The sequence below is a fragment of the Cibotium barometz genome, chromosome 62 (genome assembly GCF_041138505.1).
Source record: "Cibotium barometz isolate CiBa-2024 chromosome 62, ASM4113850v1, whole genome shotgun sequence".
NCBI classification, from domain to species: domain Eukaryota; kingdom Viridiplantae; phylum Streptophyta; class Polypodiopsida; order Cyatheales; family Cibotiaceae; genus Cibotium; species Cibotium barometz.
Genome location: NC_141107.1, coordinates 3,892,560 through 3,916,329, shown reverse-complemented (window position 1 = coordinate 3,916,329; position 23,770 = coordinate 3,892,560). Strand labels below are relative to the sequence as shown.

The 23,770-nt window shown below is 45.4% G+C and overlaps 1 protein-coding gene across 1 annotated transcript; it reads right to left on the bottom strand.

The window, feature by feature from the left end:
* Positions 1 to 1,302: 1,302 nt before the first annotated feature.
* Positions 1,303 to 23,502, bottom strand: LOC147604035 (aspartate aminotransferase-like). Its single transcript, XM_086795172.1, has 10 exons — positions 23,083 to 23,502; positions 22,706 to 22,943; positions 21,618 to 21,711; positions 21,435 to 21,538; positions 14,946 to 15,194; positions 14,742 to 14,855; positions 14,244 to 14,327; positions 13,984 to 14,154; positions 2,064 to 2,177; positions 1,303 to 1,796 (listed from the first exon to the last, which is right to left on the bottom strand). Exons 1-10 carry the CDS (start codon positions 23,253 to 23,255, stop codon positions 1,644 to 1,646), a joined length of 1,494 nt encoding a protein of 497 aa, XP_086651298.1. The 5' UTR covers positions 23,256 to 23,502; the 3' UTR covers positions 1,303 to 1,643.
* Between the last annotated feature and the right edge of the window lie 268 nt (positions 23,503 to 23,770).

Genomic DNA, 23,770 nt, shown 5'->3' with positions numbered 1-23,770 from the left:
GATTAGCTAGTGTGCCCATAATGGAAAGTTATGTTTACAACTCGAAAGCAAGAGCCAACCGCACATGCTACGCCAAGGCTAAGGTAAGCTCTTGACTTGAACACTTACATATGTATGGTTGACTACAGTCATCATTTGTAATTGGCATATGGTTATATCGGTTAGAATACACACATACAAATCAATTCCATACTTGTTTGCATGGTAATATGCCGATTCTAGATGGATCAACTACTTGTTGTTATGAATTTAGTTGTAATTTCAATCATATAGATGTGGCAATAGAAGGTGTGTGAGAGTTCTCGAAGGCGTAATGTAATTTCTCCTCTATGATTTGTAGGCTAGGAGTGAAAACGTTTCTCGCTAGTGAAGACATTTTTCACTAATCACAAGATGTGTGAATAAGAAGAGTCATTGCTGATGAATCAACAAACTTTTGCTGTTTCTAGCAACAGTTAGCCAAGAGGAGAAATTCAAAGAATGAGATAAATCGAAAATTCCAGGAATGAGAAATTTCAAAGTCCTCTCAACATATGCTCATTTCATGTCAAAGGTTCAAATTTCAACCCTAGATTGGCAACAACATATGTCATGTCTAATCTCACTAACCCTAGATTGGCAACAACATATTTAGGGCAAGCATTCATGTCTAATCTCACTAGTTGAGCAACCTTTTTTGGGGGGCGAGAAAGTGGATGTTGAAAATACATGCCATCAAGATGTTGACATTGCATGCCATCACTTTCCACCATGGGAGTGGGGAGATTCACACCCAGTGGAGGGAGGCCCGGGGAGCTGCACATGCCATCACTTTCCCCTACGAAAGTCCATAGATTCAAACTAACACCTCCACTTAGGGAAGCGAGGGCACTACCATTGGGCTGCAGCCCAGGAGGCTATTGAGAAACAAACTTATGCAACTAGTTAAAGTGTCCACTTGCTGTACCAATTTGCTTATCGTCTACACTGATGGCATGACCTAGGTCTTTGTTGCATTTCTAGCCACCACCACCAGAATCCTACACAATCTTTCTAGCACAACCTTGGCAATGCCACACCAACACAATTAATAATAATTGACAGGTTTTGTTGTATCGATCTTTTCATGGTAAGGGTTCATTACAAGATATGCCTTAGGCGTGTTCACACAATGATATAGAGTATTGATAAAGGCCTCAATGTTTACAACCAAGATAGTGGTTGTGAGGTGGCCACTATCTCATTATGGATTAAGGTGCTAGATACTTTGAAAACATAAACACTTACATAAAGCAATGCACATAAAAAACCTGCAAGCCCATCAGTGAAAAATGCATCCTTGCTAACAGCTTCATTATTGAGGCTGCACTACCACTATGGAGGGCTCATGTCTTACCCCTTACAATGTATGTACTTTGTCCAAAAGTATAAGGCAGTTGAAGTAGGGTTACCTTCCCAGTTAAATACCTGCTTGCTTACACATACCTGTTGTTTGACTATGAAGTGCTAAAAAAAGTGCACGTTATTATAATCATCCATGCTATTTATGCTCTTCATTGATGCACCAATGACGCAACAAAATAATCTAATCCAAAAAAAGCATGTAGATACATCTTTTTTCTTGGCAAAGAAGAAGTGACTCAATGGCAGGAAGAAAATAAAGGTTATTTTTTCAGAGACGTTGCAACTGCTGGCCGTAACAAGCTCAAAGCTTTCTCAATGTCTCGCATCGCTGTTTGTAAAGAGTCAAGAGAGGCAGCATAAGAGATTCGAATGCATTTTGGATCTCCAAATGCATCACCGGGAACAAGCGCCACCTAGCAACACACCAATGAGAGAGTTCTTTATAATCACTTTTAGATAATTCCCTCTTGGAAACAATGACTCCTTTAAGATACTGATTTGCTCCTAGCTTTCAAAATCTGTGAGCAGATGACACTCAACGACCAGATTTACACCTAGCATAAAATGCCTAATCTCTTCTAGATGAAAAGATTGCACATGAATGTCACAGCAAAGACCATGTGAATGATCTTCTCTAAAATTGTCATACAACACACAAAAAGTAGACAAGAAGAGCTTACACGAGCTTTTTCCAAAAAGAATTTGCACAAACTTTCAGCATCATGAACCGCGCCAAATCCATCTGCCTCGGTCCCATAGTAGGCACTGAAATCAGGGAACAAATAGAATGCACCCTGTTGACAAAAAAATATAAACAGATTATATGACCACCCGTCATGAATCACATGCAGGAGCTTGCGCAGAACTATGAGACACACAAATTGAATGGTGATGGTGTACTCAATCCCCACGTGCCACCCACCAAATGCCCTAGTGCCCATCATGGCTTGCAAGGCCAGACCTTCCTGGTAAGATCCATCTCCCTCTGCCACCCTATTGGATGTGCGCTAGCCTGGTCTCTGTCTCGCTGCCCACTCCCTTTTGCCCAATGCAAGTGCCCAAATGTGCTGTCTACGACATCTTCTTACACCTCTGAACAATGATGTGACCAGGCTAAACCCTACCGTTAAGGATTACTGGGTATCCACCTCCATTCACAGCATAATTGTCAAAACATAGCATTTTTTTTTCCAAGAAAAAGATCCTTCTATTAGTTAATGACAAACAACCACGATGGGCCAAATACAGCCACGAAGGGCTAGATACAACTCTGCCTCATGTACAGAGCGGGGATCAAATAATCAAAAGGGGTGGAGAAAGGTGTACTTCCCCTCCAGCTGGCCGCTCTGTGAGGAGAAGGCTATCTCATAAAAGAAGACCGGGGGGGGGGGGGGGGGGGGGGGTGGTGGAACCACACAAGTGGTTTGTAATGACAAGTGGGATCACCTCCTCTATCGGTGAGAAAAGGGCCATGCCTCCAGAGCCTCAAGAAAGCTTCCCGCCGCTTCCGCATGCGGTTAGAGCCTCCTTGCAACTTCCCCCACTGACCGCAGAGGGTATGGATGATGTCGAGACAAAATTACAAATGCTCCTGATGGACTCCGCTGGGTACCCTCGATGGCTTCGTTGCATCTAGCGCGCCATATGTGCCAAGCTGCAATGCTACTGCAAATCTTCCATCCTTGACATGAGCTCGGTCTCCAATGGTCAGTAGATAGGGCTGTGACTGATACTGCCAAAATGAGGAGGTGAGAAACCTTAAGGGCAAGCCCCCCACCATCCTCCCCGTAAGCCCTAACAACCTCAGCCTCTGTGGCTCAAGCGACGGTGCCCCAAGTAATGATCTGGGTCGAGGCCCGATCCATCGTGAAGATGCAGAGAATCCACTGCCAAACTTGTTGAGCCTTCGGGCAATCCCAAAGACACTATCGCTAAGACTCGTGAGGGTGGCCACACATCATCCAAGCTGCTAGCCAACCACGTGCCAACCGCCAAGCTCTCGTGTGCCATCAGCCAGAAAAAGAGGGTGATCTTTTCAGGCCGAAAACTATCCCAGAGCCTCTTCTAAAAATCTGAGAGAATAGAGACAGTGAGCAAACCACTGTCCTTGTCTGCTCCATGGACTGCTAAAAGGATATCATGCCTGGTAAACACGCCTAGCCACAGTGGGGGAGTCGGGGGGTGCATGTGAGAGAATTGGAGCACCTACTCTCTCATACACACAAAGCTCTACAATCGCTTGAGCACACGATAGTTAGAGCAGCTAGTGTATTGCCACACTAACTTGTGCATGTTGCGTGCCATGCACAAGATAGACAAGTATAAGTTACAACTATACTTACAGACTATATTAACTAGTTCCCCACACATGACCACTTAAAAGTTAAAACTTAAGGTGTAAACTTCTAACTTTTTGCTTTTTGAGTTTTATTTGATAATAACTATGTGTCAATGCGCATTATCGCTTGTAGGTCAATGTGGACGAGTTCAAGCTCACACGCGACTCTCTCAAGAGTGTCCACAAGGAGGTAGATGAGGAGAAGGAGAGATTGTATGCGGAGCTCGAGGAGATTGATTGATGAGTTTCTCGTACTCATCGTGGGCGCGCAACAACTCAGCCTAGTAGCAGAGGAGTGCGAGTAGACACTCACTGATGCACCTTTCATCCCGGCTCAAGTAGCACAATGCAAACCTACACACGACGAGGTTCTGGTAGTTCTTCCTCCGTTCCTACAAATGACGACGCTCTAATTACCTTGTCACAAGACATTAGAGAGCCTAAGTTTGATGACAAGGGCAACATTCTTAGCGAAGGGACTTCCACAAGTGCTCCGATGGATGGAGATGATCCTAGCGAGAGCTCTGATTTTGATAGTGATGACTTCTCCATCTAGCCTCCTCCATCTAGATTCTATCCCCAACCCTCTAGCCTCTCTTTTTTGTACACTTCTTCTTGTCTTACTACTACCTGCGCCTAGAGCGCCTCACATTGTATGACTTAGCCTATGTATGTTTTCAACTTGGTTTTAATGGAATTTTGGTTTGTGACTGTCAGAATACGCAGCGGAGATGATGACCAAATCTGGGAACACGAGCAAAAGCAAAAACGCAGGTAGAAAAACAGCACAAGAGAGAGAGAGATGTAGGCGTGTAACTCTGCTCTGATATACACAAGAAGATCCCGAGAACTGATACAAATAAGGCATGGGGGCTGAGGACCTATATATACCCCCCTAGAGGGTAGTCGGCCAGCATCAAGAGTGCCCACGACTGATAAAAAAGACCCACGACTGCATAAATGCAGTCGGCCAGCAAACAGGTGCCCACGACTAATCAAATCTAGTCGGCCAGCAGCCCAGTAGCCCACGACTGATCAACATGGAGTCGGCCAGCACTGGGGTGCTCCTGGCATCACCTGGCAGCCCTCCCAAGCCTCAGAAAAAATGGGAAAAATAGGGGAAAAATACGGGGAGTGAGGAAAAATGATAAAACACCTGATAAGGGCGGGCACACCCACAACAAAGGCCCTGGTGTATAAATCTAGACAGGAGATGACTTCTAACACCCCCTCTCAGCTCCTGGCTGTGTAACCAACCACTGGGAGCTGGGGTGCCGCCTGAGCAAATCCTGAGAGCGACTTCGTGAAGAGGTCCACCGTACTGTCCTCCGTTGAACAGAACTCCAGCAAGATGTCATCAGCAACGATCTGTTCACGAACAAAGTGCCTCTCGATGACCATGGGTTCCTCCAATGGAAGCCCAAACCTGCCATGCAACCTCCTCCTGCTCCGTAAAACTGCTCCTCGGCCATAAGTAGATCCCCTCGTGTCTGAATCTCCTCCCCAAACCGAGTCACTCCAACCGCGGAGTCGGACTCCATCCAACAATCCCCCTCCTGTGTACAAGAGTCCATGATCCTTCGCATGCTGACTGTGAACTGGGATAGTGGACGTATCCCCAGTAAGAATATGACCAGAAAGCCTGCAGAGATCCTGTAAACCGGAACGGGAAGGAGTCATGTGCCTGGAAGCACCACTATCGAGAATCCACTCCCGAGTATCCGTTGCGGAGAGTCCTCCAATCTCCTCCCTGCCTGAAGAAAATGAAACATCGGTGTCCATCACCTCCAGGTGCACAAAAGCAGGAGTCTTCATGATTGCTGAGGAATCTTCTCCCTTCTCGGTCTTCCGCTTGGAACACTGCCTCCAGTAGTGGCCTTTCTCGCCACAATCATTACAGGTCCTCTCTGCCTTTAGCTTCTCGCGGTCAGTGTCGGACATCTTCTCAAAAGACTTCTCCGATGAAGCCTTCCCTTTGCCCGAGTTACGGCCTTTCGACCGTTGGCCAGTAAAGGCCTCCGAACCTCCACCCTGAGGAGGGTTCGTAAATCGTTCCTCCTGGTCCAGGACCATGGGCACAAGCTCCTCCCACGTGATGGTGCTGAGCTTGCCTGGTAATCAAAGACGAATAAAATGCTGAGTACGAAGAGGGCAAATGTGACAGCAACGTGATGGCCATGTCCTCTGACGATATCTCCTTCCCAGCCTGAAGAACTTCCTGCTGAAGAGCCTGCAGCTTGTTAATATGCTCCCGCATCGTCGACGACTTTGCAGGGCTCATAACCCGCATCTGTACTTCCAAGGAAATCCTCTTCATGGGCGATACCCTGTTGTAAAGTGAGGCCAAATGCTGCCATATACCTCTGGCCAGCGTCATGTGCTTTACATGATTAATTACCTGTGGTGTGCAATTGAGGAAAATAAACGAACGGACCCTGGCGTTGACACGATCCCACATCTGTGTCTAGGCCTCCCGGTCCTTTCGGGTTGACGGTAACTCCCCTTCCTCTACTTCCGGCCGTGGAACACCAACAACGACGAAATCGGCGAGATCGTAGGACTCCAGAACGGATTCCATCATCACCTTCCATATGCCGTAGTTGCTCCCGTCCAACTGACAGTCCACCGGGAACGTGGGGAGTGTCGGGATCTTCACATGTCTCTCAGCCATCTCAAACAGATCTGCCATTGCGGGGATGTCCTCTGAAAAAGGTGGGTGGGTGGGAACAAAGAAGAACTGATACCTGCAAGTGGCTGTCCAGCAAATCAGCCCGCCTTCCTCTTGCTTCTCCTCTTCCCGATCAGCCCAAAACAGTCCACCAATCAGCCACAAAACAGTCCCCCTCTTGCTCACACAAATCCCAAGACCTATCTAGAGCCTCGGCTCTGATACCATGTCAGAATACGCAGCGGAGATGATGACCAAATCTGGGAACACAAGAGCAAAAGCAAAAACGCAGGTAGAAAAACAGCACAAGAGAGAGAGAGATGTAGGCGTGTAACTCTGCTCTAATATACACAAGAAGATCCCGAGAACTGATACAAATAAGGCATGGGGGCTGAGGACCTATATATACCCCCCTAGAGGGCAGTCGGCCAGCATCAGGAGTGCCCACGACTGATAAAAAAGACCCACGACTGCATAAATGCAGTCGGCCAGCAAACAGGTGCCCACGACTAATCAAATCCAGTCGGCCAGCAGCCCAGTAGCCCACGACTGATCAACATGGAGTCGGCCAGCACTGGGGTGCTCCTGGCATCACCTGGCAGCCCTCCCAAGCCTCAGAAAAAATGGGAAAAAATAGGGGAAAAATACGGGGAGTGAGGAAAAATGATAAAACACCTGATAAGGGCGGGCACACCCACAACAAAGGCCCTGGTGTATAAATCTAGACAGGAGATGACTTCTAACAGTGACAACTTGTCTTCTCTTTGAAATTGAAAATACCTAAGTTTGTAAGCATTTTTTTAAAACACCGTATTTTATCGTTCAATAAGAAAAAAATTATATCATACTCTATTTTCCCGTACGGTATCGTATCATACAAAACAACTATGTCCAACATGAATAGCCTTAATTCCTAATTAATCATCAATTAGGACAACAATTAGGTCATCAACACCATCTTCATCAGGATCATCATTAGCAGCATCATCATCACCATAAGGGGTTTGGATGACTTGTCGACGGCTAGTAGCACTCAATCCGTAGCTAGCAAAAAGTCTAGACATCTGCAAAGCGGCTGGGCATTAGCATGAAGGACAGCAAGTCTTGGCATAAAGTGAAGTAAGCATAGCAAAGAAGGGTTAGTTTTGTCCAAAAGCTTGCCGACAGCACCTACTCTCACCAACCAACAACCTTTGTAAGTATATAAGCCAATAGCCATCATTTGCAAGAATCAAGTAGTTCATTCATCAATTTAGCATTCTCCTAAGTCAGTAGAACATATGTAGGGCCAAAGATCAACCCCTTTGGGACTAACCAAGGGCCTCAGCCATGTACAATCATTAAGCAACCTTTTTGTACTAAATAAATACACAAAACCCTCACACCAATCTCTCTCTTCTTCATCTCTCCTCTGTCTTAATAATGTTATTCAGCATCTTGTTCTTAATCAGGCTTAGGACTGTGGATCAATACAGCAAAGCTTCCACCCATGAAACATTGGTAATAGAGCATTCATGCTCAGCCCACTAAGCATAGTCCCAAGGAAGGTGCATAGTTCCAACAGAAGAATGCAACAGGCTAGCAAATGGAGTGGTCTGCAAATAGGCGAAGCCAGAGGAAGCATTCCCTGAGGGTATGTACACATAACCAGTACATCATTAAGCACCCAGATCAGTTCCGAAGGCCTAGCAATAGGCATGATCAATTCCAGCAAGGGACCCACCGCTATGTTAAGGGTAAGGGAAAGCAGGCATGGGGACAGCATTGGAACAAATGCTCAATTCTTCAGCAAGACTTGGAAGTGGAGATCAGAAGTGGGAGGTGTTCAGACAAAAATATCAGTCAAAGTCAATTAAAGTAGCAAGTGGAGATCAGAAGTGGGAGGTGTTCAGACAAAAATATCAGTCAAAGTCAAAGTCAATTAAAGTAGCAAGTGAAAGTCAAAGTCAGTACTCCATGGAGGAAAGATGACAAAGTGTCCACCCCGTCATCAAGTTTAGCAGGAGGGGATGTCACGTGCACGCCTGTGCCATGGCTAATCTCCAGCATGAACAACCTTAATCCTTGATTAATCATCAATTAGGACAACAGTTACGTCATCAATACCATCTTCATCAAGATCATCATCATCACCATAAAGAGTCTAGATGACCTGTCCGACGGCGGCCAACAAGAAGTCTAGACAGCAGGTGGCAGGCGGTTGGGCATTAGCATGAACAGCAAGTCTAGGCATAAAGTGAAGTAAGCGGAGCAAAGAAGGGATTTATTCCTTAGTTTTGTCCAAGAGCTGGTTGACAACACCTACTCTGGCTGACCAGCAATCTTTGCAAGTATATAAGCCAAAAGCCATCATTTGTAGAAATCAAGTAGTTCATTCATCAATTTAGCATTCTCCTAAGTCAATAATATATGTAGGGCCAGAGGTCAACCCCTTTGGGGCTGACCAAGGGCCTCAGCCATTAAGCAATCTTTTTGTACTATACTAAATACAGAAAACCCTCACGCCAATCTCTCTCTTCTTTATCTCTCTTTTGTCTTAATCATGTTTATTCAGTATCTTGTTCTTAATCAAGCTTAGGGTTGTGGATCAATACAACAAGGCTTCCGCACATGCAACAACTACATTCGGTCAATATGAGTATTTGGTAATGCCTTTTGGCCTTACAAATGCTCCTACTACCTTTAACCGAATGATGGATCGTATTTTCAGGTCTTACCGAATGTGTTCAGGAGTTTTCTTTGATGATGTGCTAATCTTCTCTGAATCCGAACAAGAACACAAGCATCATTTGGCCATTGTTTTTTAAGAACTCCGTAACCATAAGCTATATATTAATGCCAAAAAGAGTGAATTTTTCCTGGCTCAAATTCACTATCTTGGCCATTTTGTTTCCAAAGATGGGGTTCAAATGGACCCTACTAAGATCCAAGCTATTGTTGAATGGCATGTATTAACTTCTGTGCATGAAGTCAGAAGCTTTCTTGGTTCATGTTCATACTATCGCAAATTCATTAGACACTTTGCTCTTTTGGCTAGTCCTTTGCATGATCTCATCAAAAAGAAGATTGCCTTTTCAAAAATTAAAGGATGCCGTAAGTCATGGACCAATACTCATTGTACCAGATTTGCACAAACCTTTTATTGTCAAATGTGATGCATGTGGTGATTGCATAGGAGCAATATTGAATCAAGAAGGCCATGCAGTGGCTTTTGAGAGTTGAAGGTTGCAGCATGCAGAATTGCGTAGTACTATTTTATGAGAAGGAACTAATGGCCGTGATACATGCTCTCACCATATGGAAGCACTATCTTTTAGGTGTTGAATTTATGGTAAAAATTGATTGTCAAAGTCTTAGGCACTTTCTCACACAGAGAAAACTTTCAGAGAAGCAAATGCAGTGGGCAGATTTCAAAGATATATGGGCTGATTAGCAAGCTGGAAAATCAGTCCATCCTTTCTCAATTAAAGATGGCTTTTTGTACAGACATCAGGCTATATGCGTAGCCAAGCAGCTTTGTCAAAAAGTTTGGATGAAGCTCATGCAAGGGCATAGAGGTATTCTCCCTACTACACAAGCTTTGGAAAGGTACTTTTATTGGCCTTCTTTAAGGGCTGATATAGAGCACTTTGTTCGTGAATGTGTGGTATGTCAAAAGGTTAAGTACGAAAGGTATAACACACTTGGTCTACTTTAGCCTTTGCCCATTTCCCAAGAACCTTGGGATAGCATAGCAATGGATTTTATCACAAATCTACCTAGATTTGCAGATGATAATGATGCTATTTGGACTATAATTGATCGCTTCAATAAGCAGGCTCATTTTATTCCAATAAGGAAGACCATCAAGCCAAACCACATGGCTCAACTCTTTCTTCCTCATATCTTTAAGCATCATGGTATGCCCAAAACTATTGTTGGTGATAGGGATCCCACAACCACGAGCTTATTTTGGAAAGCTCCTTTTGACAACATGGGTACTAAATTGAACTTCTCCTCTGCTTATCATCCACAAACTGATGGGCAAAGCAAGATAGCAAATTCAATGGTGCTAGACTTGCTTAAGCGCTATGTTTCTCAACTGAAAACAACAAGGGGAATCTGACTATCTCCTAATTTCTTGGGATTATATCACTAATATCTTTTACATGCATGAACATGGGTGTACGACACTGCATGCACCCATGGCATGTCTTGGCCATGCTTCCCTAGAGAGTGCCAATTGCATTTTGGAGACCCTGGCCATGAAGGAGCATGTAAACATGGCCACCTGAGTGAATGCCAATCGCATCTTGGAGACCCCGGCCACAAAGGTACATGTGAAAGCGGCTATGGGCATTTGATGGATCTTGGAGAGCCAAATGCCATAGTCTGTAAGGATTTCAAGTACATGTGAATAGATGCGGTTTCTTCCAAAATATGTATTAAGATGCATACATTGTGTGCATGGTTTATTTTAATTTGTGTAGTGTTTTCTATGCCTGGACAATGTCTAAATTTCATCGCATGTGGGGCCCATGGATCCAGGGACGCCTGGATTGCGCCCATGGGCCAATGTGCTGCACTAACTATCTTCTATTCACCTGGAGTGTGTGGATTTGTGCACAAGAAATATGTATTTGAAGGCCAATGAAGAATTATAACCAAAGGCGTTTACATTCATTAATAAAGAGGCCGGGCATTCACTCATTAAAATGAGGCCGACCGTCGGGCACCTTTGTTGACGTGTGGGGCCCTGCAGGAGCTGGTCGCCCTCTTCTATGAAGCATATGAGCCATTAGAAGAACTTGTGGAGGTTAGAGAAGGAGGGGCTATTCACTCCCTGCTTTCAGGACTGTCCACTCTTTGCTCATGCATGTGCATGCTTATCCCATCTTTCCTCACGCCTACTTGATGCCTGGATCTAGGCGACTTGTTTTTAACCCAGAACGAGGCACAAATCAGGTTCGGCAGCAGTTTGGCAGCAATAGAGAGCTCCCAGGCATAGCAAATGTGTAGAGAAATGGCTGGATATGCTGTTTGTACAGCTCTAATGCTGCCACACAGCTTTGGGCTGCCTGAGAAGGGCTGAAAACAGGTTGTACAGCAGTAGTTGTGCCAAGAGGAGGCTGAAAACAGGTTGTACAGCAGTAGTTATGCAAAGAGGTGCATGAAACCACAAGAGAAGGGTATTATCGAAGCCCGGAGGTGAAGAAGAAGAAGTCTTGTACCTCCTACTGTGTTTTCTGTGAAGAATCAAGCGAGGAGACTCTTGGGAAGTGTTAGGCTTCCATTTCTTGAGGATTGATGGGCAATCTTTGAGGGCGGTGCTGGGCACCTTGTTGCTTGTGGTAGTTGGGCTACTTGCAAGTTGCAAGCTAGCTGATTGATTGATTTGTTTTCATTCAAAGTTTTTTTTGGAAGAAACGATGGTGCATGGTTGGGCCAGGCTACCTGTTCAATGTACTTGTATTAGAATACTCCCTTAAGGCAATAGAATTTACCTTCAAGGGGTAAGGGGAGGGGCGGGGGGTTGCAGCCCATCTTCTGGTCCCTAATGTTAGTGTCATCACTATAGTTTTGTGAAGAGTTTTCATGTGGATGCCTTGCTATGTTATATCAGAGATGTGTTTCTTGATTCATGGCTATGTATATGGTACCTTAACCATGCTAACGAAGAATTCAATCTTTAATTAGTGTAAGCACGCTTCCATCTTGTGACAACGCACCAGTTGAGTCAAAGTCATCCACTTGTCCCAACCAGTTTCCAACTATAGCTTCCTCTCAATCGTTTTTCTTCCGGTAAAAGGCACAGCCTGAAAGTGTAATTGGTTTTGAGGGTCAACAAGCCGACTCAGACCATTGGTCATGGAGTCATATTAGCTGACAAAGTGTTGAGACTTTGCTCCATCCAAACCTAGTGCCCAACCATAAAAGGAATCTCCATGGGATCATTACCTTGAGCATTAACTTGTGGGCGTCCACCAATGGTAGGGTTAAATGGCTCCTCCGTGGGAAGGAAGTGAAAGGTTTAAGTAAGGATATTAGGGTGGATGAGAGGGCCGAAGTCAAGTTTGCAGCTTTCAGAGACCAAGAGCTTGGAGATGGCACATGTAACGCTTGCACAATCTGTATGTATGAGCCAACAAGAAGGGAGAGACTGAATTTATAGTGATATTGAGTTTAAAAAACACTCTTACTTTAGTTTTGTGCTTTTTAAAAGTTGAAGTTTAAATTAAGCCCCGCTTTAGCCTCACTTATGCTTTTTTTAACCCCTTGCTTTTCCCTATTTTAATTATCACACCTCTTTTAGCCTTCTTTGTCCCACACTCACAACCTGCCCTGTACGGCCCTCTCCTCTGCTCAGTATCCTTTCGTGCGACTCCAAGACCACTGCCCAGACCACTGCCCACACTGCATCCCAAGCCTTAGGTATCTGTCCATCCAGGCTGCTGCCTGTTGGACTACACTGCAGCATGGCTGCCCAGGCGCTATGCGTTGCCTGAATGGGCTTTCCTAGCTGCACCTCTAAAGGCTGCCATTGGCTGGCCTACTAGGCACCTTTGCATAGGCAGCCCGGGCTGGTCCTTATGAACTCTACCATCCATATCTGCCAAGAAAGGGCAACTCTTCACAGGCAAAGGAATCTACTCCCGGGATTCCCTCGCACTGAGGAACAACCCATGCTTTCTTCTCCCTTCCTCGGATCCATGGCTTCCTAGCATGCCCTCGCTTGCAGAATGAGCAATAAACTGCCTACCAAATCAACACAAGTGTGGATGCAAACTAGCACAAATGAACTAGGCCTGATCTATAGATACAACCCCTCTCTCCCCATCTTCTACAAAAGCAGCCAGTCAAGGGAGAAAAGAACCCTCTTGAAGAGAGCATCAGACTCGTCCTTCAAGAAGCCCCAACAAGAGCGATTAATGCAAATTAGTCTACAGCTTCCTAGTTTAGGATTAAGGAGAAGCCGACATAAAGTTTTATTTCTTTCTTCACAGCCCTATATCTCTAAAAGGACATGCAGTTCAATGGTTCACCGATTTAGCAGAATCCTTTGTAAGTTTATAAGCTTTATTCATTCAGCTGAGAGAAATCATCAAGCCTTCTCTTGTCATTACTCCTCTCAATTTCGTGTTTCAAAGTAAACAAAACTTCCGAACGGTGCATGGTGCACCCAATGCAAGGGGGAAACTGAGGGCAGCCATACTCTACAGAGTATCACAAAGTTGATGACAACATGGACGATATTTTCGACACCCTTTGGAGGAACTCAAAGAGGATCCAAAAAGAAGTTGAGGAGCATTGTTAGGCCTTGTAAAGAGAACATGGATATCTTTACAGAGGGGCCAGAAAGGCTTACATAGCTAGTATCACCCATTCTTTGTAATCACCCTTCGCCCCCCGCCCCCCGCTTTCCAGAAGTAACTTAATCTCCCTCTAGACCTGCTGGCCACAAAAGGAGCCCAAACGACAAGGGAGGGAAAAAATCCTAGTAGACCATGGTGTAGTCTCTTGTTTATGTAAGGAAAAACATCAGCCTTTATGTACAAGTACTAAATAACAAGTTTTTTAAAAGCATCAATGCAATTTCTTATAGGTAGTGCACTACCTGTGGGACTGATAATTTCACGCCGTCTAATGCCTTCAATCTATCCACAAGGAAGTCCCTTCTTTCCTTGAACGCTTTGACCATTACAGCTACATGTTCGCCACCTGCATAACCAAGTTCCAAAGCTGCAAGGCCTCCTTTCTGAGAAATGCTGCTTGCTCCTGAAGTCGACTGCACAAAGAAAACATACAAGGAACTTTATTGCCCGACTCCTCACCAGACAGAGAGCATCAAGATAAAATCTGTGCAACATTACTAACCTGGCTCTGAATTCTGCCACAAGCAGTCACAAAATGCTTAGGAGCTGCCAAATATCCCAAACGCCAGCCGGTCATGGCAAATGCCTGTCGTTATAACCAGCACATCTTTTAGAAATCCATCCATGAACCCATGCAAGGGATCTCTAAGAAAATAACCTCAAAAGAAGTCCCCACAAACTGCTTGAACAGTCTGATACATGTCATGTATTTATGGGATTCCCCTGCCAGTGCTTGTCACCTAGCCAATTCCTAAGACTTACACCCCCTTCTGGGCCTTTCACCTTGATGCATGAATTAGTGCCCTGATGCCTGTTGGTCTTTCCGCTTAACATTGGCCACCTCAAACACTAGCCTAGCCTTCTATGTTCCCGGTACACATCTACCCTAAGAGCAATTCCATAAATATTGGACATGTAACACAGTGAGCCCTTCTGCCGAGTTGCCAGCATTCAGCTGCACTGAGTGCAATCCAAAATCTGCTCAAAAAAGGATCCATACCTTTGAGAATCCATTGACAGTGAGGGTACGTTCCCTCATTCCTGGCAAAGAAGCAAAAGATGTGTGGCTGGCTGGCTTGTACATGATGTGCTCATAAATTTCATCAGATAGTATCTGCATGCATCAATTCCAATTGTTTCTAAAGAGAGGTTTGTATCATTAAAAATAAATCTTCACTTTTGAATTGGGTTCATAAGGATTCACCAGTAGTCTCGGGTGCTTTGCAACGATCTTTGCTATTTTTTCTAGTGTTTCCCGAGGATACACAGACCCTGTTGGATTTGAAGGGCTACATAAGATCATCAATCTCGATTTCTCATTCAAGACAGCCTCCAATGCTTCAGGCCTCAGCAAGAAATCATCAGATAAAGCTGTTGGTACAATAATTGGTGCTGCATCTGCCAAGCGTGCCATCTCAGGATAGCTAACCCAAAAAGGAGCTGGAATGATGACCTGCAACATCCACGGAAAATGTTAGTTTGTTAACTTTCAAACAATTTGTAGCACGTGCATTTCAATCACTGCTTGTACATAGCCAGAATATAAAATGTGCAATGTGTGATGCAGGGGTGCCCCAACTGTTGTAGCTGATAAATTCAGTCAAGGAGTTGTGTTATCACCTGAAGCTGTGCAAGAGTTCGTCTTGACTGGAATACAAAGGTATGAGCACAGTCCTTTCCACAAAACACTTTTGATGTCTAGCTAAGATAAAATGTGGTGTGTTATCACCTGAAGCTAGAGTTCCTCTTGACTGGAAAGCTAGTGTAAAGGAGCTAGTTCTTGGTGTGTTATCACCTGAAGCTGTGCAAGAGTTCGTCTTGACTCGAAAGCAAAGGTTGATACAGTGATGTCTAGATAGGATAAAATGTGGATGTGGGGACATGTGAGGCAGCTCAACAATATATGCTCCTTTTCTATTGTAAGGTCAATGTAAAAGGGCTTGTGGATGGTCTACAACCCTGGTTATTGATGAAATCTCAACAAGTCCCAATGAGATTCTATTCTAATGGCCATGGGTTGTAGCTGCTAAATTCAGCTAAGGAGCTTGTTCTTGGTGTGTTAACACCTTACGATGTGTAAGAGTTTGTCTGGACTGGAAAGCAAAGGAGGTTGATACAATGATGTCTAGCTAGGATAAAATGAGGATGTGGGGACGTGTGAGACAGAGCTCAACAATATAAGCTCCTTTTCTATTGTATGGTCAATGCAAAAGGGCGTGTGGATGGTCTACACATCCACCCTGGTTATTGACATCATCTCAACAAAGTCCCAATGAGATTATATTCTAATGGCCATGGGTCCTCTTTACAAAGCATCCATGTAGCAGTTTTAGCAGATATTGCAGGGTGAAAAACACTCTGAAAGAGAACCGCTACGCCAGATTGACAACTTGTGTGGTGTCAAAAAAATGTCTCCCAGGTCCCTTGAAGATGACAGACATGATTAGCATGCCATTTTTGAAACTGCTCCATCTTGAGAGAGAGAGAGAGAGAGAGAGAGAGAGAGAGAGAGTTACCACCTACTTGTTAGCATATTCATCCCCAGATTCTGCTCTTTTATAGTGCCCATTTGGTCCCTTTTGCATGGCCCTTGCTTGTGGGCTGGCCACCCCTTTTTCTACTATTTTTCTGGGATTTTTCCCAACCTTTCTGGCATTTACCAGTCGGCCATGTCCAGTAGCTCCAGTCGGCCTGTTTTGCAGCTCCAGTCGGCCAGCATTCCAAATAGTGGGTGCTGGCCTCTCTTTTCTCATTCAGTCTTGTACATATTTTTCTCCCTCACTTATGAGACTATCTGTGTCTCTTGCTTGGGACTGTTTTGCTTCAGTATATTCAGCATAGTTTGCTCCATATCTCTCTCTCTCTTGCACTCTCTGTTCAGCACATTCTAGTGCCACTTTGCTTCCGCTATGTGCACTCTTTCATGGTATCATCACTCCCGGTTTAGCAACCTCTTTGCTGCCCCAGATTCAGCCCTTTCAGCACCTTCTCCTCTGCATTTTCTCTCAGATCTACAGCCCTTGCTGCTGCGTTTTCTGGACAGCACCTTCTGGTCACTTCTCTTCCAGTTTGGCTTCTCCAATTGCAGCCATTATGCGTTTTCTGATCAGCGTTTTTCTTCCCACTTGGAGATCGGACATAGGCGGCCTGTTTTCTTCAGGCCAGCAGCCTTTTGTGCTGTGTTTTCCTCTCCAGTGGCCTTTTCCCTTTGCAGAGGGGGTTTGTGGTGTTGCAGGCTTTGGTGGCACTCTTGGTACCTGTGGAGGACACTTCTTCTTCAGAGTTTGTGCATTTTTTGAGATTGAGCCCAAGCTTTTGTGATGGCTGCACCGACTTCTCTTCATATGTTTGCTGAGTCTGCCAAGTTGGATGGTTCCAACTACACCCTATGGAAGGTGAAGGTGAAATCGGCCTTGCGTGGCATGGATCTTTGGCATTGGCTTGTTACACCAGCCAATACCACCCCTCCCACCCTTGCTTCCGGTAGTGCGACTCAGGCACAGATCGATATTTGGCAGTCGAATGATCGACGCGTTTTCTCCTTTCTGATGTTGAACTGTCAGGATGTTGTTCTCTCTCATGTGCGTACAACAGATTCTGCACATGGAGTTTGGAAGGCTTTTGCAGCTCTCTATGAGATTAAGTCTCCGGGTCGGATTTTGGCGTTGGAAAAGCAACTTATGAACTTATCAGTTTCTGCCTTTCCATCTTTATCTGCTTTCATCTCGAAGATGAAAGATCTCCGAGACGAGCTTGCTCTTTGTGGCAAGGACATCTCCACAGAGGATATGGCTGTTCGGCTGCTCTCCAAACTTCAAGAGAGGTTTGATGCATACTTTGAGTCTCTTGTTTCTTCTCCTCGTCCTGTTCCAGTTACTTGGGAGAAAGTTCTCCCCTCCGTTATGCAGATTGAGTCTCGCTTTGAGGAGCGGACTGGCACCTCTAGTGGCCCTGATGGAGCTTTGGCAGTACGAGATAAAGGGAAGACTCAACAAAAGAAAGGAAAAGGAGATTCTAACAAGAACTCCAAGGATTCCGACAAGGATTCAAAGAATAAGGACATTAGCAGGTACTCGGCGTATACTTGCTCTTGTGACTTCTCAGTCACGGTCTTGGATTATTGATAGTGGTGCTACTACTCATATGACACCCCATGCCAAATCAGGTGAGATCACTCTGGGTGATTATTCTTATGTGCCAGTGCATGGACATGGCACTATCCCCATCTTCCGTTCTGACGAGGACAAGAGGTACTTCTCTGACGTTCTGTATATTCCAGATTTGGCTTTTAACCTTTTGTCAGTGAGTGCTCTTACAGCTCAGGGTGCGGAGGTGATCTTTTCTCGTTATGAGATTACCATTCGTGATAAGGCGACTGGTAGCATCTTGGCTGAGGGAGTCCAAGATAGTGGTCTCTACAAGTTGACCGCTCTGCTTTCTTCTGGTGCTTCTTCTGCTCTTTGGCATGCTCGGTTTGGCCATTTGAGCTAGGTTGAGGGATTACCGACCATCAAGGCTCCGTCTTCTGCTTGTTCCTCTTGTTTACAGAGGAAGCAACACCGAGCCGCCTTTCCGAAGGAGGCAACACACAGATCTTCGACATCACTTGCTCTCATTCATGCGGACTTATGTGGTCCTATGAGTACCGCGTCTTTGAGTAAGGCGTTGTACATGCTCGTGATGGTGGATGATTTTTCCAAATATACTTGGGTTTTCTTTCTGAAGACCAAGGATGAGACTTTTCAGCACTTCTGTGATTGGAAAGCTGAGGTGGAAAAAGAGACCGGTCACTCGGTCAAGGCTCTCAAGACCGATGGAGGGGGTGAGTTCACATCCCAAGAGTTTCAGCAATATGGCAAGACACATGGCATTCGGAGATAGCTTACTACATCATGTACTCCATCACATAATGGAGTTGCCGAGAGGAAGAATAGGACCATTATGGAGATGGCCCGTGCTATGCTTGAGCATTCTTCATTACCTCGACGTTTCTGGGCTGAGGTGGCTTCCACTGCTGTCTACATTCAGAACACGTCTCCTATTGCTGCTCTTTCCAACAAAACTCCATATGAGGCTTTCCATGGTGAGAAGCCCTCCGTTGTTCATTTCCGGACATTTGGATGTACAGCGTATGTTCATGTGCCTAAGGAGCACCGCTCCAAGTTGGACTCGAAGTCCCAGCGCATGAGTTTTCTCGGATACAACACTGTGTCCAAGGCATATCGTCTTTAAGGGGGGTGGTGAGCTTCTTCTTCCTTCACCTCCGTCTCTGCCTCCTCCTCCTCCTCCTCCTCCTGCTCCCGATGTTTCTATTACACCTCCAGCTGAGGATAGTCAGTCAGATGATAATGACCCTGCTCCTCCTCCGGCGAGTTCGAGCAGATCTGTACCTGGTTGGTATTATGAGACAGTTTGTGATTCTGGGTTACGTGAGCTTCCTTCTGCTCCACCGCCTGGTTCTCTTCGGCGTTCTTCCAGAGTTACAGGGAAACAAATTCATGAGGCCAACATGTTTGTTATAAGTATGCTCTTATGTCTACAATCATTAATGGTCCTTCGGATCCCACTTCTGTAGACGAGGCTCTTTCACATGAGCCTTGGCGTCGTGCTATGCAGGCAAAGCTGGATGCTATCGAACGGAATGGCACTTGGATTTTGGTGCCTCGGCCTCTGCAGTGTAAGGTGATTGGTGTGCGTTGGATTTGCAAATCAAAGTTCCGAGCTGATGGCAGCTTGGACAAGCACAAGGCGAGGTTGGTTGCTAAGGGTTATGCTTAGCGCCCTGGTGTCGACTTCGATGAGACCTTCGCTCCGACGGCCCGGATGACTACCATCCACACCGTTCTTGCACTTGCAGGACATCATAGATGGCCCGTTTTCCAGATGGACGTCAAGTCGGCTTTCCTGAATGGAGAGCTTACACAGGAGATTTATATTGATCAGCCGCGCCAGGATTTGTTGTTCCAGGCAAACAAGATCATGTGTACCGGCTGAAGAAGGCTTTATATGGTCTTAAGCAGGCTCCGCGGGCTTGGTACCAATGGATTGATGAGTTCTTTCAAAAGCTCGGCCTGCGGCATTCTCACACAAATTCGAGCCTTTATATCCTCCTTGAGAGGGGGTTGATTGTTATCATTGTGGTCTATGTTGATGACCTCATCTTTACAGGTTCTTATTCTATGCGGATCCGTTCTATTATGAATGCTTTGGAGACAGAGTTTGAGATGACGGATCTTGGCCTCTTGCATTATTTTCTTGGCTTTGCGATTTGGCAGACCTCGAAGGGCATTTTCTTCTCTCAGCAGAAGTACACTCAGGAGATTCTCGACAGATTTCAGATGACTGGGTGCAAACCAGTATCTTCTCCTATGGATATTGGTGAGAAGCTTTCTTCACTTGATGCTTCTCCAGGGACTAATCAGGGACAGTATCGGGTTCTCGTCAGTTGTTTGGTATCATTGACCTACTCCCGATTGGACATATGCTTCGCAGTCAGTTTATTGAGTTCTTTCTCATCCAAACCCCGTCAGCAGCATTGGCGGTGTGCTCTTAGAGTTCTTCGGTACTTGCGTGGCACTCTGGATTTTGGCATCTTTTATGGCCAAGGATACACTCTTGTTGGATGGTCCGGGCTGGAGATCCAGATACACGATGTTCGACCACTCGTTCTGTTTTCTCACTTGGGTCTGGAGCCATTTCTTGGCGCAGTAAAAAGCAACCTACTATGGCGCTTTCCTCTACCGAGGCGGAGTACCATGCAGTTTGTTATGCTGCATGTGAGGCGATATGGTTGCGGAGGTTATTGGAGGAGCTCGGTTGTCCTCCTACCGGATCTAGTCTTCTTTGGTGTGACAATCAGAGTTGCATCGCCATCGCCAAGAACCCTGTGTTTCATGCTCGTACGAAACACATTGAGATTCAGTATCACTATGTTCGTGAACGGGTTCTTGCTGGAGATTTTCGTTTGGAGTATTGTCCTTCCACAAAGAATGCTGCAAATTTGTTCACCAAGCCGGTTTCTCAGGCTTCCTTGGCTCCTCATCTTCGGATTCTCAGAGTTTGTTCAGCATCTAGTGCTGAGAGGGGGTGTTAGCATATTCATCCCCAGATTCTGCTCTTTTATGGTGCCCATTTGGTCCCTTTTGCATGGCCCTTGCTTGTGGGCTGGCCACCCCTTTTTCTACTATTTTTTTGGGATTTTTCCCAACCTTTCTGGCATTTACTAGTCGGCCATGTCCAGTAGCTCCAGTCAGCCTGTTTTGCAGCTCCAGTCGGCCATCATTCCCTTACTATAAATAGTGGTGCTGGCCTCTCTTTTCTCATTCAGTCTTGTACATATTTTGCTAACTCACTTATGAGACTATCTGTGTCTCTTGCTTGGGACTGTTTTGCTTCAGTATATTCAGCATAGTTTGCTCCATCTCTCTCTCTCTCTTGCACTCTCTGTTCAGCACATTCTAGTGCCACTTTGCTTCCGCTCTGTGCACTCTTTCACTACTGAGGTCCATACAATGGTGAAGAAATGAGAGAGGGTTAGCGAGTTGCCTTTCAATGCTTGGGGGAGAGAGAGAGAGAGAGAGAGAGAGAGAGAGAGAGAGCTTCTTGGTGCACAGTTATAGCCTCAAAATGCTTTTAAACATATCTGCTGACTTAAAAAGATACAATCGCTGAAAATGACTGAAACGAAACTTACCTCATCCCCGGGAGAGCAGACGGCAAGAACTGCTTGTAGAATACTCTGCTTGGCTCCATTGCTGACCAGAATTTCATCACTTGAATATGTGAGACCATTTTCATCTGTAATGCAGTTTCTGTGAATCTTTGCTTCATTTAGACCTTGCAAAAGCCAAAATGAAATAAGAAGACTGTTACAGACCTTGTAGTTTACGGCATATAGCCTTCCGCAATTCAAGGGTGCCTGCATTGGGTGTGTAGCGCGTGTAACCATTTTGAATTGCCTTTGCACCAGCCTGCAGGCATAATAAAACAAGCCTATTCTATTATCCTTCTAGAAGGCCCAACTAAACTCTTTTAAACTTAGAATTATTCCCACTCTTTTCTAGTTTAGGGTGGATGCTTTCCTCCTCCAACAAGTGTCTTTTTGCAATTTTTTTCTCTTATGCAGGGTGGCAGGTCTCACCCGTCACTTCTAAGCTTGCCAACCTGCTTGGTGGCATTCACACTTCAATACTTGAAAAGGGGGACAAAGCTCAAAACTAATGTGCAAATGGCCAATTCCGGCTCCTACCCTGCAAAACAGGACTCAAACCACGCATTTCCTATTATATTATACTTTGGCATGGGCAGTCTCATGCCCCTTCACACAACTGCCTCCATCGCAGCAATTGTCACAATGGGAGACCAAAGCTCATATCAACATGTCAGGGTGCACCCACACATTGCCTAACATATTCTAGTATGGCATGAAAGGTCTCCCCTACACTATTGTCTTGACCCACATGCTTGGCATAGTTATGAACCTTGATCATCAGACATGGAATCCTTCACAATGGGAGACCAAAGCTCATATCAATTGTCAAGGTGCACCCCCACATTGCCTACTGTACTCTAATATGGCATGAAAGGTCTCTTCCCCCTACACTATTGTCTTGACCCACCTGCTTGGCATAGTTATATGAACCTTGATCGTCAGACATGGAATCTCAATAGGAAGCCACAGCTCAAATCACAACTTCCATCCCTTCACAACTTCACAACTGGACATATCCATGCGCTTCTAGCAAGAACAAACCCTGGTCCCAGTGGAAAGCCAAAGCTCAAACTAGATCTAGCTTCATCTCCCACACCTGCTGGGCTTCAAACATTGGTGGATCCTAGCTGACGACATAGAAACAGTTTAACCGTGGCTTCGCAAACCCTCCAAAGTGACGCACGTAGATGCCATTTAAAAAATTTAATGAGACAACCTAATGCAAGGACTGGATCAAAGTGAGAGGAGCTCACCTCAGCGATGGGATCAGGGGTGTTGAAGTCCGGTTCGCCTGCTGCCAACCTGACAACTGGGATGCCAGATTCTACCAAAGCAGTGGCATAATCAGAGATGACCATGGTTTTGGAGGGTTTCAGTGCCGCAACTCGTGGGTTCAGCGAGGTATCAAAATTGGCTGAACCATTTTCTGGCTTGTTTGCTTCAGCAACCAATCTATGCCTCAGGCCATGAGGCCTTCGACAATTTGTCTTCCTGCGGATATCAAAAGCTAGTTAATCGTAATGAAGGCATGTTGAGATTAATGTCCCTTTGTGTTGTAACTAATCATAATAGATACGGCACGTTGGAATCCAATGTAAATATATAAACAATCATAGGACGAGAACCATACCGTTGAGCAGTTCTGACAGAGAAGTTGCTCCATTGTTCAAAGTGGCCAGTAAACCATGCTTGGCTGTGGCATCCCAGAGCTCCTCCGGTTCTGCTCAATTCAGAGCTGGGAGTCGTTTGTTTGCCCTGAAGAGTTGTCGAAAAATTTACGAAGTCGCAGGCCGCCAACGCCATTTTGTTTTAATGAGATCGGCACAGGGGCTTAGCTTGAAGCCAAACAAACTAGGGTTTTTACAGATCTTCCAAGCACACACAGAAGAGCCTTACCGCACACAGATATGAGAGAGGGGTAAGAGCGAGAGAGAAACACACACACACACAGAGAGAGAAGGAGAGAGACGGGTGGCGGGGGGAGAGCTGGGTGGAAAAGCACGTGTGGAACGTGGAGGTGGACGAATTGGAGCTTTCACTTACCTACACTACAGCTTGGCAATAACTCAGTCTACACTGATTTTTCTCGTGCTGACTTGTCAAAGGCGCAAAAAATGTCGAGAGGCTCCTGCCATCCACATTTGGCGTCCGTCCGAACAAGTACAACATTTGGACTATTCAAGGCGTCCGTCCCCATAGACTTGAACTGAGAAACACTTCTGTCATCTTGTGGGCTGGTGACATAATAAACCCGTGATAGACCTCGGCTCTAAAAACAAAAATAAAAAAACATTTTCAATCCTCACAAAAATGGGTAT

Excerpts from the sequence above, each read along its gene's own strand:
- LOC147604035 (XM_086795172.1), bottom strand. The coding sequence starts at position 23,255 with ATGGCGTTGGCGGCCTGCGACTTCGTAAATTTTTCGACAACTCTTCAG. Across the intron at positions 22,944-23,082 it reads TCTGTCAGAACTGCTCAACG|GAAGACAAATTGTCGAAGGC; the intron begins GTATGGTTCTCG and ends TGATATCCGCAG. Across the intron at positions 2,178-13,983 it reads TGAAATTATCAGTCCCACAG|GGTGCATTCTATTTGTTCCC; the intron begins GTAGTGCACTAC and ends TTTTGTCAACAG.